Source organism: Sus scrofa, chromosome 6 (assembly GCF_054392235.1).
Source record: "Sus scrofa isolate SSC_HxYL_T2T_F1_AM1 chromosome 6, Sscrofa_HxYL_maternal_Yorkshire_Landrace_v2.0, whole genome shotgun sequence".
Lineage (NCBI taxonomy): Eukaryota > Metazoa > Chordata > Mammalia > Artiodactyla > Suidae > Sus > Sus scrofa.
This window is the reverse complement of record NC_139388.1, coordinates 7,270,853-7,289,092: the sequence shown is the minus strand read 5'-3', so window position 1 is coordinate 7,289,092 and position 18,240 is coordinate 7,270,853. Positions and strand designations below refer to the sequence as shown.

The 18,240-nt window shown below is 46.6% G+C and overlaps 1 protein-coding gene across 1 annotated transcript in view; it reads left to right on the top strand.

Moving 5' to 3' along the window:
- The window catches only part of PLCG2 (phospholipase C gamma 2), a 165,595-nt gene that overhangs the window by 134,249 nt on the left and 13,106 nt on the right, over positions 1-18,240 (top strand). The window contains exons 29-31 of the mRNA XM_021093743.2: positions 1,008-1,122; positions 2,023-2,190; positions 6,998-7,086. Coding sequence (XP_020949402.2) covers positions 1,008-1,122; positions 2,023-2,190; positions 6,998-7,086 — 372 coding nt within the window. The remainder of the gene's footprint in view (positions 1-1,007; positions 1,123-2,022; positions 2,191-6,997; positions 7,087-18,240) is intronic.

Here is an 18,240-nt window from a genome sequence, read left to right as displayed (position 1 = left end):
GTTCATTCAACTTTCAGAGAGTGGGCTATCTCTTTTTGTAAGAGTTTTTCTATGCTCCTGTTTTGAAAACTTCAAGGTCAGGAAATGAACTGCATTTCTCATAAGATTAAGGGAGAGAAATTGAAGCACATGGAACCAAAGTTCTTTTTTTTTTTTGTCTTTTTAGAGCCGCACTCGTGGCATATGGAGGTTCCCAGGCTAGGGGTCTAATCGGAGGTACAGCTGCCAGCCACAGCTACAACATCCTGAGCCAAGCTTGCAACCTACGCCACAGCTCACAGCAATGCTGGATCCTTAACCCATAGAGATGGAACCCAAATCCTCACGGATACTATTTGGGTTTGTTACCACTGAGCCACAACGGAAACTCTTTTTTTTTTTTAATAAAAAAAAAAAAGTTCAGGCGTTCCCATCATGGCTCTGCCGTTAACAGACCCAACTAGCATCCATGAAGACTCGGGTTTGATCCCTGGCCTCGCTTAGTGGGTTAAGGATCCGGCATTGCTGTGAGCTTTGGTGTAAATGGCAGATGTGGCTCGGATCCCATATTGCTGTGGCTGTGATGAAGGCCAGTGGCTTCAGCTCCAATTTGCCCCCTAGCCTGGGAACCTCCATGTGCTGTGGGCGTGGCCCTAAAAAGATTTTTAAAAAGGTCACCTACCAAAAGGTTTTCCACATTGTCTGTCCTCCATCCTTTCCTGAGAGCAGCTGGCTGGGAGACTGGGTGACTCAACTCTTGTCCCTCCAGCTGCCCACCTGGCCTTGGTGTGTGCATTCGTGTGTAGGCGAGGCCCCCCCTGCCGAGGTTGAGGGCTGGGGCTTGGATCCTGGCTCATCCTTAGCAGCTGTGGGATCCTCGCTGCCTCCCCACCCCATTCTTCATCCCCAGCAGGGAAGCTGGGGGGGGGGGGTGTCCGGTGCAGGAGCAGGTCCAGTGAGGAAATGCGGACCCACCCGTCAGCTCTGCTCAGGATGGAGAACTCCTATACTTGCTTTTGGCTTCCTAGGTCCTCGGGGCTCGCCATCTCCCCAAAACTGGCCGAAGTATTGTGTGTCCCTTTGTGGAGGTGGAAATATGCGGAGCCGAGTATGACAACAACAAGTTCAAAACAACAGTTGTGAGTAAGTTGCCTGGGTCCTTCCTTCTCCTCAGCTGCAGGCGATGCTGGGCGCTGGGGAGTTTGGACCGCGCTTGTGCCGTCCAGCCTCGCCCTCCATCCCTCTTGCCTGCCGCGGGCAGCTCAGGGAGGGAGAGCAAGGGCCGCGTTTTAGAGTTGAACTCGGACCCTCTGCTCTGCTTCTCAGCCAGTAACGCACGGCGGGAGGCCCCGCCCAGGCTCTGGCTCCCTGCCTCATGACACAGCCGCCCTCACCTGCTGGTCCAGGGCCCAGAGAGGATGGAGCTGACCTGAGCCAGAGGCTGCAGCCTGGCCGGAGTCATCCTCTCCCATGGAGGCAGGGAGGCCCTGAGAAAGGCTCTTCTGCCATTTGAAGCCGGGAAGGAACCGTGAATTGCCAGCCTTTGAAGGCCTGGCTCCCTGCCTCTGGTGCAAGGTAGCCCCCTGAACAACTCCCGTCCTGAGCCGTGAGACTCGTCTTTGTGGGAGGGGAAAGTTAACTAGTTCCCAGGCTCGCTCAGATTGGTTCTCCCCTGAGAACTCCAGAACCCACTCCCGCTTCAGAGAGCCTGACCCATCGCCCTCAGCAGACGAGGGCCGTGGCTCTCCCCTCTTCTCCTTTTCTCTCTTCCAAACCCACCTGTTGCTGCTCTGGCCTCCAGCTCCCATGCCTCCCACATCCCAGAGTTGAGATGCGAGATCTACCGGGGAGGTGGCCTCCTCCCCTCTGCTTGCTGAGAAGCAGGCCTGTGATGCCCCTGGGGAAAAGTACCTTCTTAGATCTTGGCCTAGATGTGAATTTACTTGGTTGCTAAGGGGATTCACAGCCGATGGATGGAGCATGGTTTGACCAAGAGGGGGCAGGATGAATGGGGCTTCTCAAGGTGCTTGCCTCTCCTTCCAGATGACAATGGCCTAAGCCCTGTTTGGGCTCCAACGCAGGAGAAGGTGACATTTGAAATTTATGACCCCAACCTCGCATTTCTGCGCTTCGTGGTTTATGAGGAAGATATTTTCAGCGATCCCAACTTTCTCGCTCACGCCACTTACCCCATTAAAGGCATCAAATCAGGTAAGACCCATTTTAATTACACTGCTCATTTTGGTCTTGGCTGTTGCTCTGAAAACATTGAAGCAGCCTGGTTTTTATTAAATTGTCGGTAGCTGGGATAGTTGATGGCCTGAGAGTTGCCATGAGCTGGGACAGAGACCAGGGCAGCTGGTGGGATGGGATGCTGGCAGGTCGCCATCAGGGATCTGCATCCGAAACGGGGTTGATGATCCACCTGGCACTGTGGTTTGATTTCATTTGGAAAGGTTAGAAGCTGCCTCCTCTCAGTCAGGGCCAGGGGCTGGCAAGGCGCTTGGAGAAAAGAAGAGGCCTGAGCTATGGTCTTAGATGAGCCCCTGCCCATGTCATCCTGGGCAGACCCCTGGGCTGTCAGTGCATCACCTTCCTCCTTTATGAAAGTGGGGTTGTTGATTGGCTTCTCGTGATTCTCTCTCATGCTGAACGAAACACACAAAACCCTTCCAAACTTTGCGAAAGGCCCTGTACTTTGAGACATGATCATAGATCCTTCTGGATTCCTCGAGAAATCACTGCTTCCCTGTTGTTTTCTATGGACCATTTTTTGAAAGAGAAAGATGACTCTCACTTGAGTGATTTATGCACAGACGTGGTCCTTGCTCTTGCTGTGGTCTGGGAGCCTTAGGTCCCGTTTTCCACTTTGTAAAATTTTTTTCTAACTTGGAACATAACATATTCTTTAAATTTCTGCCTTTCTTTTTATCATAAACCTGATCATTTCTCCTGCTGGGCGCTTGCCCTACACGTAGGCATGTGGGGTGCGTGTGTGTGCTCCAGTTAGAAAATGCAGGTGCCAGGACCCATCCTGGGGTGTTGGAATTCAGCCGGTGTGGGTGGCCCAGGAATGTGCATGTCAGCCCCCTCATTAGATGGCACTTTGAGAAAACCGAGACCTCAGCTGCCCATCTGAATGGAGGAAACACATTCCTAAGCAAAGGAGGAGATTAAACAAGAACTTGAGAAATGTTTAAACAGTCTGATTATTTTTTAATACTTTAGAAATACCATTTTCCTCATTTAATAGCAGCTGCAAACACGCATTCGTTAGGTCCCAGATGCCTGATGTTTGCTAACCGTCTGGGTGAACCTGCCCGGCCTGGAACCTACCTGAGACCCAGCTATTTAGCTGCAGTACTTTACGTGCCGTTGGCCTCTTTCAGATCAGCCAAAGAAGGCAGGCTTCTGACCGATTTTTTTTTATGGTAACAGTGCCCACCCGTTTCTCACACATTTCCTGGCCTCACCCGCACAGACCAGCGGCTGTGCTGTTTCCGTCCCCCCACCCCTTACGTGTCCTGACCAGGGTATGAGCAGTGGAGCCCCTCCCAGCCACCAAACTGTGTCTAGTCTTCTAGAAGAGGCTAAGACGCAGCCTGGAGAGATTTAAAAAATAAAGAACAGCATCTCAAGGACGGTACAGAATGTGCCTCTCCCCCAGCTGTGCGCTCCTCCCTGTAAGACCTCGTATGTCTGCCCCGCTGCTGCTGCTGCTCCGGCACATGCACACGGAAGGCTTGAGGTGGAATGAACAGTACCTCTGTGTGTAAGGCACGGGGCCTTTGGAACTTGGAAATAAACTGCCCATTGTCATTAGGCATGTGCTTAAGCTTTTAAGCCAGCTGCAGCTCAGCACGGAAGGAAAACAGTGTTGACTGTGTGGGGCGCCCCAAAGTCTGTCTCTTTTACTCCTCCCAGCACTCCTGTGAAAGGGGTCTTAGCATCTCCGCTTTTCTAATGGAAGCACTTTGGGTCCTGCAGCTCTTAATGAACTAGCTCAAAGTCACACACCTGTCCGACCTGAGCTGGGATTCAACCCCAGCAAGTCTGACTTCAGACCCCATGTTCTTTCTACTGTGCAACCCGTGCCAGACCCCATGCCAGAGGCCACCCCTCCTCCGCAAAGTGCCAGCATTCAGATCCTGTTTCAAAACAGGTCTCTCTTACCCTTTCCTCTCTGACACAACCAAAACCAACAAGAAAAACGAGATCCAACTACCTTTAGTCCAGCTGGCAAACCCCTCTCAGCCCTGATCCTAATACATACAAAGGGCTGCCCTTCCTAACGAGGCTCGGGCAGTGAGAGGAGGCACAGGAAACGAGGCCTCCAGCCAAGGCCTGGGACAGAGCTCACAGCCGCACACTCGGGGGCTCGCAGCCGTGTGGGGCTGCACCTCGGTGCTGGGACCCCATCCCTGGAGCGCTCGGCTCCCCGACCCCCACCCGGCACTCAGCATTTCCGTGCATCCTAGAAGCCGGTCACCACCTAGGCTGACAGCTTCCCCCAGCGCGGCTCATCAGCGATGCAGAGGCTCAGCCCCATCCCTGACCTCTGGAGGCAGAATCTGCCTTTTCCTGAGACCCACAGGCCATTCACATCTTTCACGCACATCACATAATTCCTGCTACCTGTAAGGGGAGGATAAGTCAGAAAACTTTCTCTACAGCAGAATTCAAGGTGAGCAGTGTCGCCAAGCTCCTCCAGGGAAAAGAGTGTGACCTGAGAATTTTATACCAGCTCACACTGTCACTCAAGTATAAAATCAAAGGATGGATGTGTTCAAAGAGGCACAGTCCAGGGATTATATGTCCCATGAGCTCATACTGCAGAGCAGAGAAGACAAACTGAGCCAGCCAAAATATCGACGGAAGAGGGCAGTAGGAAGGTGGGGAGCACTGGGTGCCTGAAAAAATGCCCGCGTTTCATTGTGTGTAGTCAGAAAAACGACACCGAATAAATAGTGAGCTCCAGTTAATGAAATGTATGCTAACATCAGGAAGATGCATACAGGAGTCTTCATCTTTCCTTGGCAGGTGAAGTGAGTACCACACACATGCTCGATGGGTGGGGGGATGAATGCAGCACGAAGCACAGTAAAAGGTTAATGCTGAGATCGCGGTGGTGGGGCAATGTATGCCTGGTCCTATTCTTTCTGTTTTGCTGCTTAAATACCAGAAAAACTAGCCTCCCCTCATGGGAGATTTAAGGTTACAACATGGAATGCAAACATTACACACCATGTCGATGGAGAAATAACAATACAGCTTACCCGATGAGAGGAGGGCAGGACCAAAGTTGGAGGGTTATGTAAGCACTCCAGTTTCATCACAAGCAGTGCAAAGGGAGAGGTTCAGGAGGTATCACGTAGAGGCGATAAATCAACAGACTCCAATGTGCTCTAAGAGAAGTAAGACTCATCATCCAATAAGCCAAGACCTGCACAGAGCAAACAGCCTAAAAGCCCTAACCGGGGCCTTGCTTGCCCTGGAGAATCCATAGAGACAGTGCCGATACCAGCCTTCGAGGTACACATCTCCACTTCTAAGTCAGACACAGCCATGGTAACCTAACGGGCTATGGTGTAGGTCAAGGATGCAGCTTGGATCCTGCATTGCTGTGACTGTGGTGTAGGCCGGCAGCTATAGCTCTGATTCGACCCCTAGCCTGGGAACCTCCATATGCTGCAGCAACAGCCCTAAAAAGCAAAAAAGATACATAAATAATTATTTTTTAAAAAGACTTAAGCCAGAGTAGATTATTTTGTATAAATGGTTTAAAAACAACAAAACAAAACACAGCCCAGATGGTGTGGCAAGTATAGTTGTGTAATTAGCGGGCAGAGAGTTAAGTAGATGAAATTAGTATTTGGTCTGTTTGCTTCCTTCATCTCTTTGGCGAGCGCATAAGTATGATAATCCTAAGACTACAAATTCATGTCTATTATATCATTTTTTGGGGGGGGTCTTTTTTTTTTTTTCTCTTTTCGTTGGGCGCACCTGCGGCCTATGGAAGTTCCCAGGCTAGGGGTCTAATCGGAACTGTCGCTGCTGGCCACAGCCACACCACGCCACATCCAAGCCACGTCTGCAAACAACACCACAGTTCCTGGCAACGCCGGATACTTAACCCACTCAGTGAGGCCGGGGATCGAACCCGTGTCCTCATGGATACTAGTCAGTTGGGTTCGTTAACTGCTGAGCTACAGTGGTACTGTGATTTTTTTTTTTTAAGGGAAATGAATGTGTGCATAGCCTGTCTTGGAAAGATATTATGAACAAGGGTTCCTTCTAGAAAAGGGGTTGTGAGTGGGTGGGAGGAAGACTTGCATTTCAACTGTGTTTGGCTATTATCTTGCATCAGAACAAGCAGACCAACCTCTGGTATGTGCTGCCTTAAGCATTCCTTCATGGGGAGGCGTGGGGGGGACTCGGCCCCTCTCAACCCGCTGCTAAATCAAAAGAAGCATCTAAATGACTGTCAGACACAGGTCCTGATTGTAAAGAGGGAATGGCTTTTAGAGCAGGATGATCGATACTGCTGTGGGCTGCCAGGGGGCAGGAAGACTTCTTCCCATTGGAAATCTTTAGAGATGAAACACTCCCCTGTCCTGCGCGTGCAAAGGGCTAAGTGGAGGAAATGGATGTGGGCATTTATTACTCCTCTGAGTCTTCGGCCTCGGGAGTATTGAAAGAGTTGAACCACAGCTGTAGTCACTCTCAATTCAAGGTGCAGTGTTCCGTGGGTTTTAATTTCTTCTGAGTGAATCATTTTCATTTCTAGGTGGCAGATATTTGTAACTTCGCTTCTCCGGGTGGACCTGTCGGTCACGGGTATATTCCGCAGCCCCTTTGCTGACCGTCAGGGTGGGTACCTCTGGCTTCCCGGAAGCCAGCCCTCAGCCCGGGCACTGACCTCTCTGGCTCTTGAGCCTGGCCTTTGAGCCCTGGGGTCTACAAGAAAGTGAAGGTCTGCCCTTAACCGCCTGCCTTTCTGTTGTTTTCCCATCTGCAGGATACCGATCTGTTCCTCTGAAGAATGGGTACAGTGAAGACATCGAGCTGGCGTCCCTCCTGGTTTTCTGTGAGATGCGGCCAGTCCTGGTGAGTGGAGGCACACCAGCGGGGGTTCCCTGAGCCACGTCGACTGGTGGGCTGTACGCGACCAGTGCGTTCTGTGGGCTCAGGGACTGGGATGCGTTGAGAATTGCCTAGCCAAGCGTGCCACGTCGTAATAGAAGGAAGCCTTTCAGCTACACGTCTCCTCTGAGGTCTTAAGTGTTTCCTTCCAGCAGCTTTTTTTTTTTTTTTTTTTTTTTTTTTTTTGGAAGATGCTGAACACATCTCTGAATAGGTCATAGAGCTGGAAAGGGGCAGGTTGCTGGAAGTGGCTGACTTTCGTTTCAGCCAGAGCCAGGGAAGAGGATGCCTTTCTAGGTAAAGCCGCTTTCCTGCGGGCTTCTCCCCACCTGCTGGTCTCCCATAATCCCTGCCAGAGGTCTCAAGTGTCCCGTGAAGCCTTGTCAGGGAAATTCACAGGGCTCCACTTCCCACTCTGAGTGGCACTGCCTTTGTGGTTCCCTCTGGCCAGGAGGAGCCTGCCTGCTTGGTCCTTTTCGTTTGCAAAGACCTTGAAGATACTTAGTCTCTCTTTTGATTTAACCAGTTTGGGGGCTCTTGGTGGAAAGGGCTTGGCCTCCTTAGACTATGAAATGGGATGCGGTAAGGTTGGTCAGGACACAGCACCAAGCTGTGGGGAGTTCAAGTCTTGGGTTTGATGGCAGGAGATGATCTGGATTGGTACCGTGGTTCTGGAGCCTCAGCATCTTCCCGACGGCTTCTTATAGAGGGAAACCCACGAGGCTTGTGTTTTTGCAAGGCCCCATCTGCAGCTGGTACAGCCTCTCCAGATCTTTTCATGCCTCCACCGCAAAACGCAGTGTGGGCTGAGCACGTGTGGTCACTCCAGGCCTCTTGGGAGAACCTGGAAAAAACTGTGGTCCCGGATCCCCGCGGGCTGCCACGGGCTTGGTCAGGTCCCCCGGATACACATCTTGTTTTCTTATCCTGATTGTCCTCTGGGAGCAGAAACCACCGCCTACACTGTTGTTCTTTTGGTTTTAAGAATAACTAGAGATTTGGAAGTTGCGTATCACACAGCGCTTGGCAGATAGTGTGTCTTTTAAACAAATGGAAGGTCTGTGGCAACCCTGTGACCAGCGAGTCTGTTGGCACCCTTTTCCCAACAGCATTTGCTCTCTTTGTCTCTCTCTGTGCCACATCCTGGCAGTTCTCGTATTTCAGACTTTTCCCAGCTTGCATGGTTATTACGTTGTTAGGATGATCCAGGCTCAGTGATCTTGGGTGTCACTGCTGCGGCTTTGCTCAGGAATGGTTCGCATTTTCGAGCCATCAAGTATTTTTAATGACGACAGCATCCTGTCAACATGATTCTTAAATGCACTGGAAACCCAAAAAACCTTTGCGCCTTGGCTTTACTGCACTTTGGGCTAAATTGCAGTGGCCTCTCCCCAGTGGGCCTGGATGACTGGACCCACCCAGTGAGGAAGGGAGGTGGCCGAGGTGGGGATGCCTTTGAATCTGTAGTCCATGCAGTAAAAACTCCGAGGAGAGGACAGGCTTTCTGCATAGCTCTCTGCCTTATGTTCAGTTTCTGTAACCTTGATAGTTCCCACTTCAAGGCATTGGAGAAGCAGCAAGAGGGACGAGGATGTGGAGTTCCCGTGGTGGCTCAGTGGGTAGCGAACCCGACTAGCACCCATGAGGACTCAGGTTCCATCCCTGGCCTTGCTCAGTGGGTTAAGGATCTGGCGTTGCTGTCAGCTGTGGTGTAGATCACAGGCGCAGCTTGGATCCTGCAGTGCTGTGGCGTAGGCTGGCCGCTACAGGTGCGACTGGACCCCTAGCCTGGGAACCTCCATATGCCGTGGCTATGGCCCTAAAAGACAAAAAGACCAAAAAAAAGAGGGACGAGGATGTGAGATGAAGAGGCACAGTAGTTGGCGGGGGTGGGTGCGGGTGAAGAACCCCAGGGACCATTTGCTGGTATAAAATAAGCTCATGATGAAACTGTCTGCAAAGAATAAGAGGCTGGATAATGGAAGGTTTTCTATTTTGAAACAGATTTTAAATGTTAATGGCTTAGACTTCATCAAAAGCGGTGCTTCTGTGAAAATTACAGTTTGAACCTTAAATTATGGATCCAAGAAATCACCTTCCATGAGTCTAAGCAACAGACATGCTTGGTCGTCAAAGTGTTTAGAAATTCCTTCCTTCCTCCACCAGGGTGAATGAGTCCGTCAGCCTGGTAGTCCTTGTTGGGGCCCAAGTCTTATATTTTTCTTCTTTTAGAATGAATTATGCATTTGTCAATTTATTACTGATAAAACTGAGGTCTTTAATAAGTCCATTAAAAGGCTTAAGCCAGGAGTTTCCAGTGTGGCTCAGCGGTAATGAACCCGACTAGTATCCATGAGGATGCAAGTTCGATCCCTGGCCCTGATCAGTGGGTTAAGGATCCGGCTTTGCTGTGAGCTGTGGTATAGGTCACAGACTCGGCTCAGATCCTGCATTGCTGTGACTGTGGTGTAGGCCGGCAGCTATAGCTCTGATTCGACCCCTAGCCTGGGAACCTCCATATGCTGCAGCAACAGCCCTAAAAAGCAGAAAAGATACATAAAATAAATAATTATTTTTTAAAAAGACTTAAGCCAGAGTAGATTATTTTGTATAAATGGTTTAAAAACAACAAAACAAAACACAGCCCAGATGGTGTGGCAAGTATAGTTGTGTAATTAGCGGGCAGAGAGTTAAGTAGATGAAATTAGTATTTGGTCTGTTTGCTTCCTTCATCTCTTTGGCGAGCGCATAAGTATGATAATCCTAAGACTACAAATTCATGTCTATTATATCATTTTCCCCCTTTTTTTGAAGAACAGTTGCAGTTTTTTCTTTTCAAACTTGGGCACCTGATGCTGGGGACCGTGCTGTTGGGTGTGGTGGGGGCTGCCCCACACCCTGTAGGAGGTTGAACAGCATCTTCCCCTCAACCTCCTGGACCCACCGCACCTTGTATGATAACCAGGAGTATCTCCAGACACGGTCAGACGTCCCCCGGGCGGCACGACTGCCCTCGGTTGAGAACCGCTGCCCTCAAGTGCGATCATAAGCCCGTTCACCCGTTACCTGACCTTCGCTGGCATTGACACGACTGACCGTTACTCCCCCAGGTTGGCCCCTTAGAGGGGCTCCGTGTACAGACGAGGCTCTCATGAGCCTCTCCCCGGAATTACCCTTTGTCTCTGTTCATTCGCAAGTATTTCCTGCGGATTGATTCCAAGATCCGGAATCCCTGGGGTCAGTTCATTTAGCAGGATCATAAAATTGTAAAATCCGGGCCTTCCGCGAAAACCTGGCCTAAGGAGGCTTGAAGGCGCTTGGCCTAGTCACGCTCCCCCGCCCCCTGCCCCCTGCCGGATCTGGCTTCATCCAGCCGTTGCCCGGGGAAAGGGAGCCAGTGCCTCCCCTCTGTACATTCAGTCTGTCTGCAGACACGTTCATGGGCAAAGGCAGTGACCCAAGTGGTGGCAGATGTTAGCGGGTTGGCATTTGTCTCCACCCTGCTCTGCCAAGCTCTCGTAAGCAACGTGGAAGCATGTGAAGAAGTGAAGTGAGTTGCTAGCACCGGCAGGAGAGAAGAATGAGTCTCTTCAACAGAACAAGTGTTTATTCGGACGTGCCTTCCTTGCTGAGGGAAGCTTCACGTATCGAGGGCTGGTGGGGAGACCATGGTAAGGGTTGGCAGAAGTTGTGGGGTGGTGTGGGGTTCCCAGGGGAAAGCCGAGTGAGTGCAGATTCCAGCTCTGCTGCCGCTTCCCCAGCTTTTATTTAATCCTACACCTGTCACCTGGTCCTCCGCCACTCACAGGCACGGCTGGGGCTTCTTCTCCACAGTGCACCGAGGGTCGTGCTTGGGAGACCTGAGCTTTCTCGGTGCCCAAGGTCGGACCATGTTTTATTTATCACCCTATCCCGGCGGCGCCAGGGCGGCACTCTGGTAAACAGCTTCCAGAAAGCCTTGTCTGAGCAAATGATTGATCCAGTGGGTGCTGAGCTGGAGTTTACTTATAAAACATTCAGTGCGATAAGAGTTTAAAGCCCCAGAAAACTGTCTGTAAGCACTGTGAGCCCCTTTGGAAGAAGGCATTTAAATGTCACAGTTATTTTAAATGTCACAATTACTTATCAACTCTGTTACTTGGTTAGCTGTACCTACGCTTTACAAAGAGTATTCTTTTTAGGGCCACACCCACGGCATAACCGGAGCCTCCCAGGCTAGGGGTTGAATCAGAGCTGTAGCCGCCGGCCTACACCACAGCCACAGCAACACCAGATCCTTAACCCACGGAGCAAGGCCAGGGATCGAACCTGCGTCCTCATGGATACTAGTTAGATATGTTTCCACTGAGCCCCAACGGGAACTCCACAAAGAGTATTTTTTTAACACATTTTATTCCCTACTAGATTTAACTCGAGAAGGAAGAAAAGGAAGGAAGGGGGGAGGTTGGAAAAAAACCCCATAACCACATGGATATAACTACTGCTAGCATTGCGGTATCTTTCCTGGGCCTCATGTTTTTGTTTTTGCCTGTGATTATTTCCACAGTTGGTTCATATAATATGTATGAATATGTGCCTTTTTTCCACTTCAGAGATTCTGTTAAGCCTTTTTCCGTGCTATTAGGCTTTTCAAAGCCATTAAATGCCTCTTTCATCAGGTGGAGGCCCCTCATTCACTTAGCCGTTCCCCCCCTGATGGACATTTAGGTTGTTTGCAGTTTTGGACTTTATAAATAATGAAGGTCTTCATATAACATTGCCTCAAAATTATTTCCTGAGGCTAGCTATTGAGTAATGGAATAATAGATCAAAGAGGGAAAGAAGAAAATCTTATTTTTAGATACATGTTGAATTTGTCTCTGGAAGTAAATAGTTTCTTTTACGTTGATGTATTATACCCAGTCTGGCTCGTAATTGAAAAGGGCCCGTGAGCTGTGGAAGAACGTGGGGCGGGGGAAAGGAAGCAAACTTGAATGTTCCTCCCGATGATCAGAGATGGGCAAAGCGGGCAGTATCTGGAGGGTGCCTTTCAGAAAACCGGCTGGCACAGGATCTCTGCGTACTGATCCCGGAGCGGACAGCGCTTAGCTCTGTGGGAGCAGGAGCCGGGATACCAGGGGTAGAGTGGCCGGGGTGGAAAGACCAGGATCCGTGGTGCCTCAGGAAGCGTAGCTGGAGCAGATGTGTGGATGCACACGCAGGCCTTTGGTGGAGTGCTGTGCCCCACCCTCTAAAGTCCTGGAGGATCAGTAGTGGGTGCTGCACTCTGGAGCTGAGCTGGTCCTGCTTCTTGCGATTAGGAAAGATTTTTTTATGCTTCAGAGACCTGGAGGCGCCTGAAAGACCCTGCGTGTGTGTCAAAAGCTGGAGTTTGCCCGGTGCTGGTCCCAGCAGAAATGGCTGTGCCTACCATGACCCAGTGACTTGATGGGACTAGCAGATATACAAAACCATGAGCATGCAATGGAAAACGGGGCACACGGCAGCAAGAGGAAGACAGAACCAGCTGGATACCTGGTTTGGGTGGCTGGCAGTTGAAGTAGAGCTGCAGGAAGCATCTGATGAGAACCCTGACACATTAGAACTCTATTTGGAAATCCTTGAAATCTCTAAAAAAAACCTTTTAGAATTTGAAACCAAAAAGTGTTCTCCTGCATTTAAAAATTCATTATATAGTGAGATCTGCAACTGAACCCAAAAGACAACATGGAAATAATGTCTCAAATCCCAGAGCAATGCCACAAGATGGAAAGCATGAAGGAAAAGATAGGTCATGTGCACCTGTCCTCTGAACCTAACATGCAAACGTTTCCCAAGGACAAAATGGAACAGAATGGTGGGGAGCTCCTAATGAAACAGTTAATAGAGGGAATTCTCTGATTTGCCCCTTGAGATGACTCACTTGGTGCCTGAAGGGATGAACAAAAAACACTCAATACCCCAAGTCATAGCTTAGTAAACTTTCCAACACATCAAGTTATCTAAAAAGAAAACTAAATAAATATGTATCAGACTTGTCCTCTTAGGCACTGGAGACCAGGGGAATTCAATGCCCAGCCACCCACTTGCCATGTCAAGACCATAGGAAAACATCTATGGATATGCACATTTCCAGAAACATCATGTATCCCATTCAAGAGAGATCTCAATCTCATACTTGGCTAGAACTGAGAATAATCAAATATCAGCAAAACCCAGGAGTTGCGTGGTAAAGGCATCCTAGAAGGTTTCGACATTTATACCTCTGAGATCAGTAGCCAAATAAAGCATCCTACAAGGGGAGAGTTAATTCTGGTATTTTGATTTAAAAAGGGAACGTTAAAGAAACTGAAGATAACTATGCAAAGAATTGAAATGCAGAGGGTGGGGAAGATCAACAGAAACTTGGCTAAAGTAAAGATTAGAAGAAAAAAAGATATAAAATTAAAATGGAATGGATATAACTTACATTGGATTTAGTGAATGGGTTGAATCCCATTAAAAAGAAGTGAAGAAATTCAATGTAGTGTTTAAAGGAAATCAGCCTACAACAAAGGTTAGGGGAAAAAAGAGAATGAGGAGTAACTGGGAAAAATCAGAAGGAAAGTTAATACTAAAGTAGACTTTATGATAAAAAGTACAAAAGAGCATCAAGAGGAATGACAGGCCAATGAGAGACTGTTCGGTTTTCAAAAGGGATGCAGGAGTCATAGATGTTTAATTAGAAACCAGCCTCACTATGAGAAAATACATACAACAAAAGTCCTTACAAATAAAAGATTACTTTTAGCTTTCAGAATTTGAATGTCTGATATACCAAAAAAAAAAAAAAATCACCAAGGACACATGATCAAACTAATGTGACTAACAAGTTTGATTTGAGAGAGACACGCACTTGGAGGATACAAAGTCTAAGGCACAGTGTTTTCTTCTATTTCTCAGAAACTTGACTGAGTACCTGGTCGCAAAGAAAACCTTCATATGTTGTAACCTGATAAACTTTGAAAGATAGAAAGGTCATCACAATGGTCTCTAATTGAAAAGAAGAAATTCCTAGATGAAAGAAAAGAAATAAATGACCCCCAAAGTGGTAAAACATGTATGCCCTAAGTATGTCTAGGAGAGCGCTTGCCTTAAAACTGCATAGCAGATTGAATATTCATCTAAACTTTTTAAAAAAGCACGAAGAAAGATAAAAGCCATCTGAATGAAACATAAAGCAAATGCTGATTCATTGAAAAGATTGATTAAATAAACCCTTTGCCTGCTTAATAAAGGAACAAGGTAAGGGCAAAAACATTTAAGAGTAAATATTTAAAAGGTGACTGAACCCCAAATAACGAGAGGCTAAGTTTGAAGAACTAGTGCAAATGGCTGATTGCCTACAAGAATAGGCTCAAATTGTTTCAAGCAGTAGAAAACTTGGAGACAGAGTCCAACAGAAAACACCTGAAGGGTAATAAAACACCTGTCAAGTACCACATGTATCAGACCCAGATGGTGTTATAGTTGGGTTCTATCTGGATTTAAAGAATGTAATTCCACTGAAGTCAACAGAAAAATGCAAACGCTCCTGTTAATGTCTTGAAACTATATAACTTTCACATCAGAGTTGCCAATCGTATGCCTCCTTGCCCACCCAGTCACCGATCAAGGTCAGTTATGAATGCAGGTTAAAATTCTTGAAAAAGTTAGCAATTCATTTTCAGCTATTTACTAGAACAGTATATTATAATTAAGTAGTTTATTTCCTGTAATGTAAGGATGGTTTAACACCGGCACAGTTAGCAACACAGCAAGAAAACACATCTACATTATATGCAACAAATGTAACAAAAGAAATAATCAGTATCAAGTGTGGTAAAGAGATAAAATTATCTGTCCACAAAGTACGGTTACGTATTTTTAAAAAAGATTCCAACTTTAAGGAGACCAATTTATTTGTTGGGCGTCTATTAATTTTCTTTTCTCTATTCTAGAAATAACAGAAACTTGGAGTGGGAGGCAGGGACTGATGGGAAATCTCATTCATGATATTGACAAAAACTGTAATAACACATTAGGTGTAATTTAAAGAAACGTATAGGGCTTATAGCAGGAGAAGTATGAAATCTTAGTGGAAGACATAAAGCAACACCCCAACAAGTAGACATATATAGAGCAACCTTTTAAAATTGTTTGATGGAAATCAGAACTATCATTATAACCTCACTTAAAATACACACACACACACATGTGTGTGCAGAAATAAATACGTGTTTGTAGTAGTTACACATACGTACATATATATACATACCCTAGCTCTTTCTGCTGAGAGCACCTGACACCACAGTAGCTGTGAGCACACCCAAGCACCCACATCTGGCTTTTAAATACCATTCTCCTGTAGAAGAGATCAGAGCTCTTTAGACAAATGGTTAGTTCCAGAGTTGGGACAGATAAACTATAAAATGAGCCTAGAGTATCTTGAAATTCAAGCAAGTTTAAAGAAGTGCTGAAGAAAGGATGAAGACATATCCAAATCTTCCCATGGCCAGAGCTGGAAGACTTTAAGCACCAAAATAATCATACTGGATTATAACCCATGAATGTTTCACACTTAAAGGAGAGAGAAAAGCTAGCTCTTCTTTACAAAAGAATTCCCTTAATAAATGCAGAAGGAGTGCGGGAAATACAGACTCGCCACTGGAACCCCACAGTAATAATGGCTGCCGCTAGGAAGTACCAGTGGATGCTAAAATTAGTCAGAGTTTGAGGAGAAACAGGGTTATTGCATAGTCTCAACGTCCCTTCCTCCAAGAAATTTGATTGGAAAAAGAAAAATAGGAACTTTGCAGCGGATGAGCCCAGCAGCTACCATCTTAACCAAAAAGGATCCGTGTCACCACCAGCAGCGTGTTCACATCATGCACCTCCGGAAAAGGTCCATCACCTCTGTGGCATAACCTCAAACAAGTCACCAGCAAACACCAAACCCGGATTGCAGGGTGTTCTACAAAGCAGGTGACCAGGACTCTTCAAAACTGTCTCAGTCATACAAGACGATGGGAGGGCTGAGGAAATGCCACAGACTGAAGGGGACAGGAGGACACAGCAACTGCATGTGATGTGGGATCCTGGACTGGCTCTCAAGCCAGAAAAAGGACATGCATGGAAAACCCAGGGAAATAGAATAAAATCTGTAGTTTAGTTAACATTATGGCACCAATGCTAATGTCTTCTTTTGATAACTGTACTATTGGTATAGTAACTAGATGGTAACCCTGGGGATTCTGGGTGGTGCCGGGTATGAAAACATATACTGTACTCTTATCACAGCTTTTCTGTAAGTTTAAAACAGCAATGTAAGAAAATTTAAAGGAAAAAGCAGGGGGAAAAAATCCTAAAGGTAGAGAATTCCAGGCAGATTTTGTCACAGGCAAGGTCAGATTTATGACCAAAAGCATTCTCCAAGAATTCAAAGATTTTAAACGTTGCATTACACACACACACATCCATCTAAAACAAGGGATTAAGGAAGACCCAAGGGTGGGAATCATAATGAAGTTGCAGTGTAAACCAACTGATAGACCCATTTTTGGTTATCTCACTAGGGGAGGAAAAGAGCTTAACCTTGCTGTTTAAGCATGTTTTTGTTGTGTTTTAGATCGATTCGGTCAATAATCGAAAGAAACAACTGTTGACTTTATGGAGCAGGGATCAAGGGGCAGGGGGTGGTGAACAAGGAGACAGCTGGGTGTTTTGGTAATGATCCTCTGTTTTCTTGGCTGAAAATACAAAATGCAAGCAAGAGTGGATGATACATTGATGGGGCACATATGACATTCAACGAAAATGACCAGAAGCTGCTAGGAATATAGAGGGAAGGGAGAGCTCTTTTTAAGTTGACATATTGTTGATTTACCTTGTTTTGTTCGTTTCTAGTGTACAGCACAGTGATTGGGTTATATAGTATATATGTATACCTTTTCAGATTCTTTTCCATTATAGCTTATTACGAGATTAAATATAGTTCCCTGTGCTATACAGTAGGTCCGTCCTTGTTATTTTATATATAGTATTGGGTATCTGTTAATCCCAAGCTTCTAATTTATGTCCGTCCACCCCCACCCCCATCAAGCACCTTTCCCCTTTGATAACTCTGAGTTTATTTTCCATGTCTGCGGGCCTGTTTGTTTTGTAAATAAATTTGTCGTTTTTTACATCCCACGTATAAGTAATATCATATGTCAGTGTCTGACTTGACTTTACTTCGTATGATAATCTCTAGGTCCATCCATGTTGCTGCAATGGCATTATTCATTCTTTTAATGGCTGAGTAGTATTCCACTGGATATATGCACTACATCATCTTTATCCATTCATCTGGATAAATGATTATCCACTGATGGACATTTAGGTTGCATCCCTGTCTTAGCTGTGACTATTGCTGCAGTGAACATTGAGGTGCATGTATCTTTTTGAATTTCAGTTTTTGTCTTTTCCAGATACACGCCCAGGAGTGGGATTGCTGGGTCATGTGGTAGTTCTATATTTAGTTTTCTGAGGAAGCGCCATATTGTTTTCTATAGTGGCTGCACCAATTTACATTCCCACCAACAGCGTAGGAGGGTTCCCTTTTCCCCACATCCTCTCCAGCATTTATTATTTTTTGACTTTTTGATGACAACCAATACGACCAGTGTGAAGTGATACCTCCCTGTAGTTGTGATTTGCCTTTCTCTAATAATTAGCGGTGTTGAGCATCTTTTTATGTGCCTATCAGCCGTCTTTACGTCTTCTTTAGAGAAGTGTCTATTTAGGTCTGTCAGTTTTTTTGATTGGGTTGTTTGTCTTATATTGAGCTGCATGAGCTGTTTTTGTATTTTGGAAATTAACCCCTTATGGGTTGCATCATTTGCAAATATTTTCTCACATTCAGTAGGCTATGTATTCATTTTGTTTATGGTTTCCTTTGCTATGCAAAAGCTTTTAAGTTTAAATAGGTCCCATTTGTTTATTCTTGCCTTTATTTCTTTTGCCTTGGGAGACTGCCCCTAAGAAAGCATTGCTAGAATTTATGTCAGAAGGTCTTGCTTGCTTTCTCTTCACAAGTTTTATAATTTCATGTCTCATGTTGAAGTCTTTAAGCCATTCTGA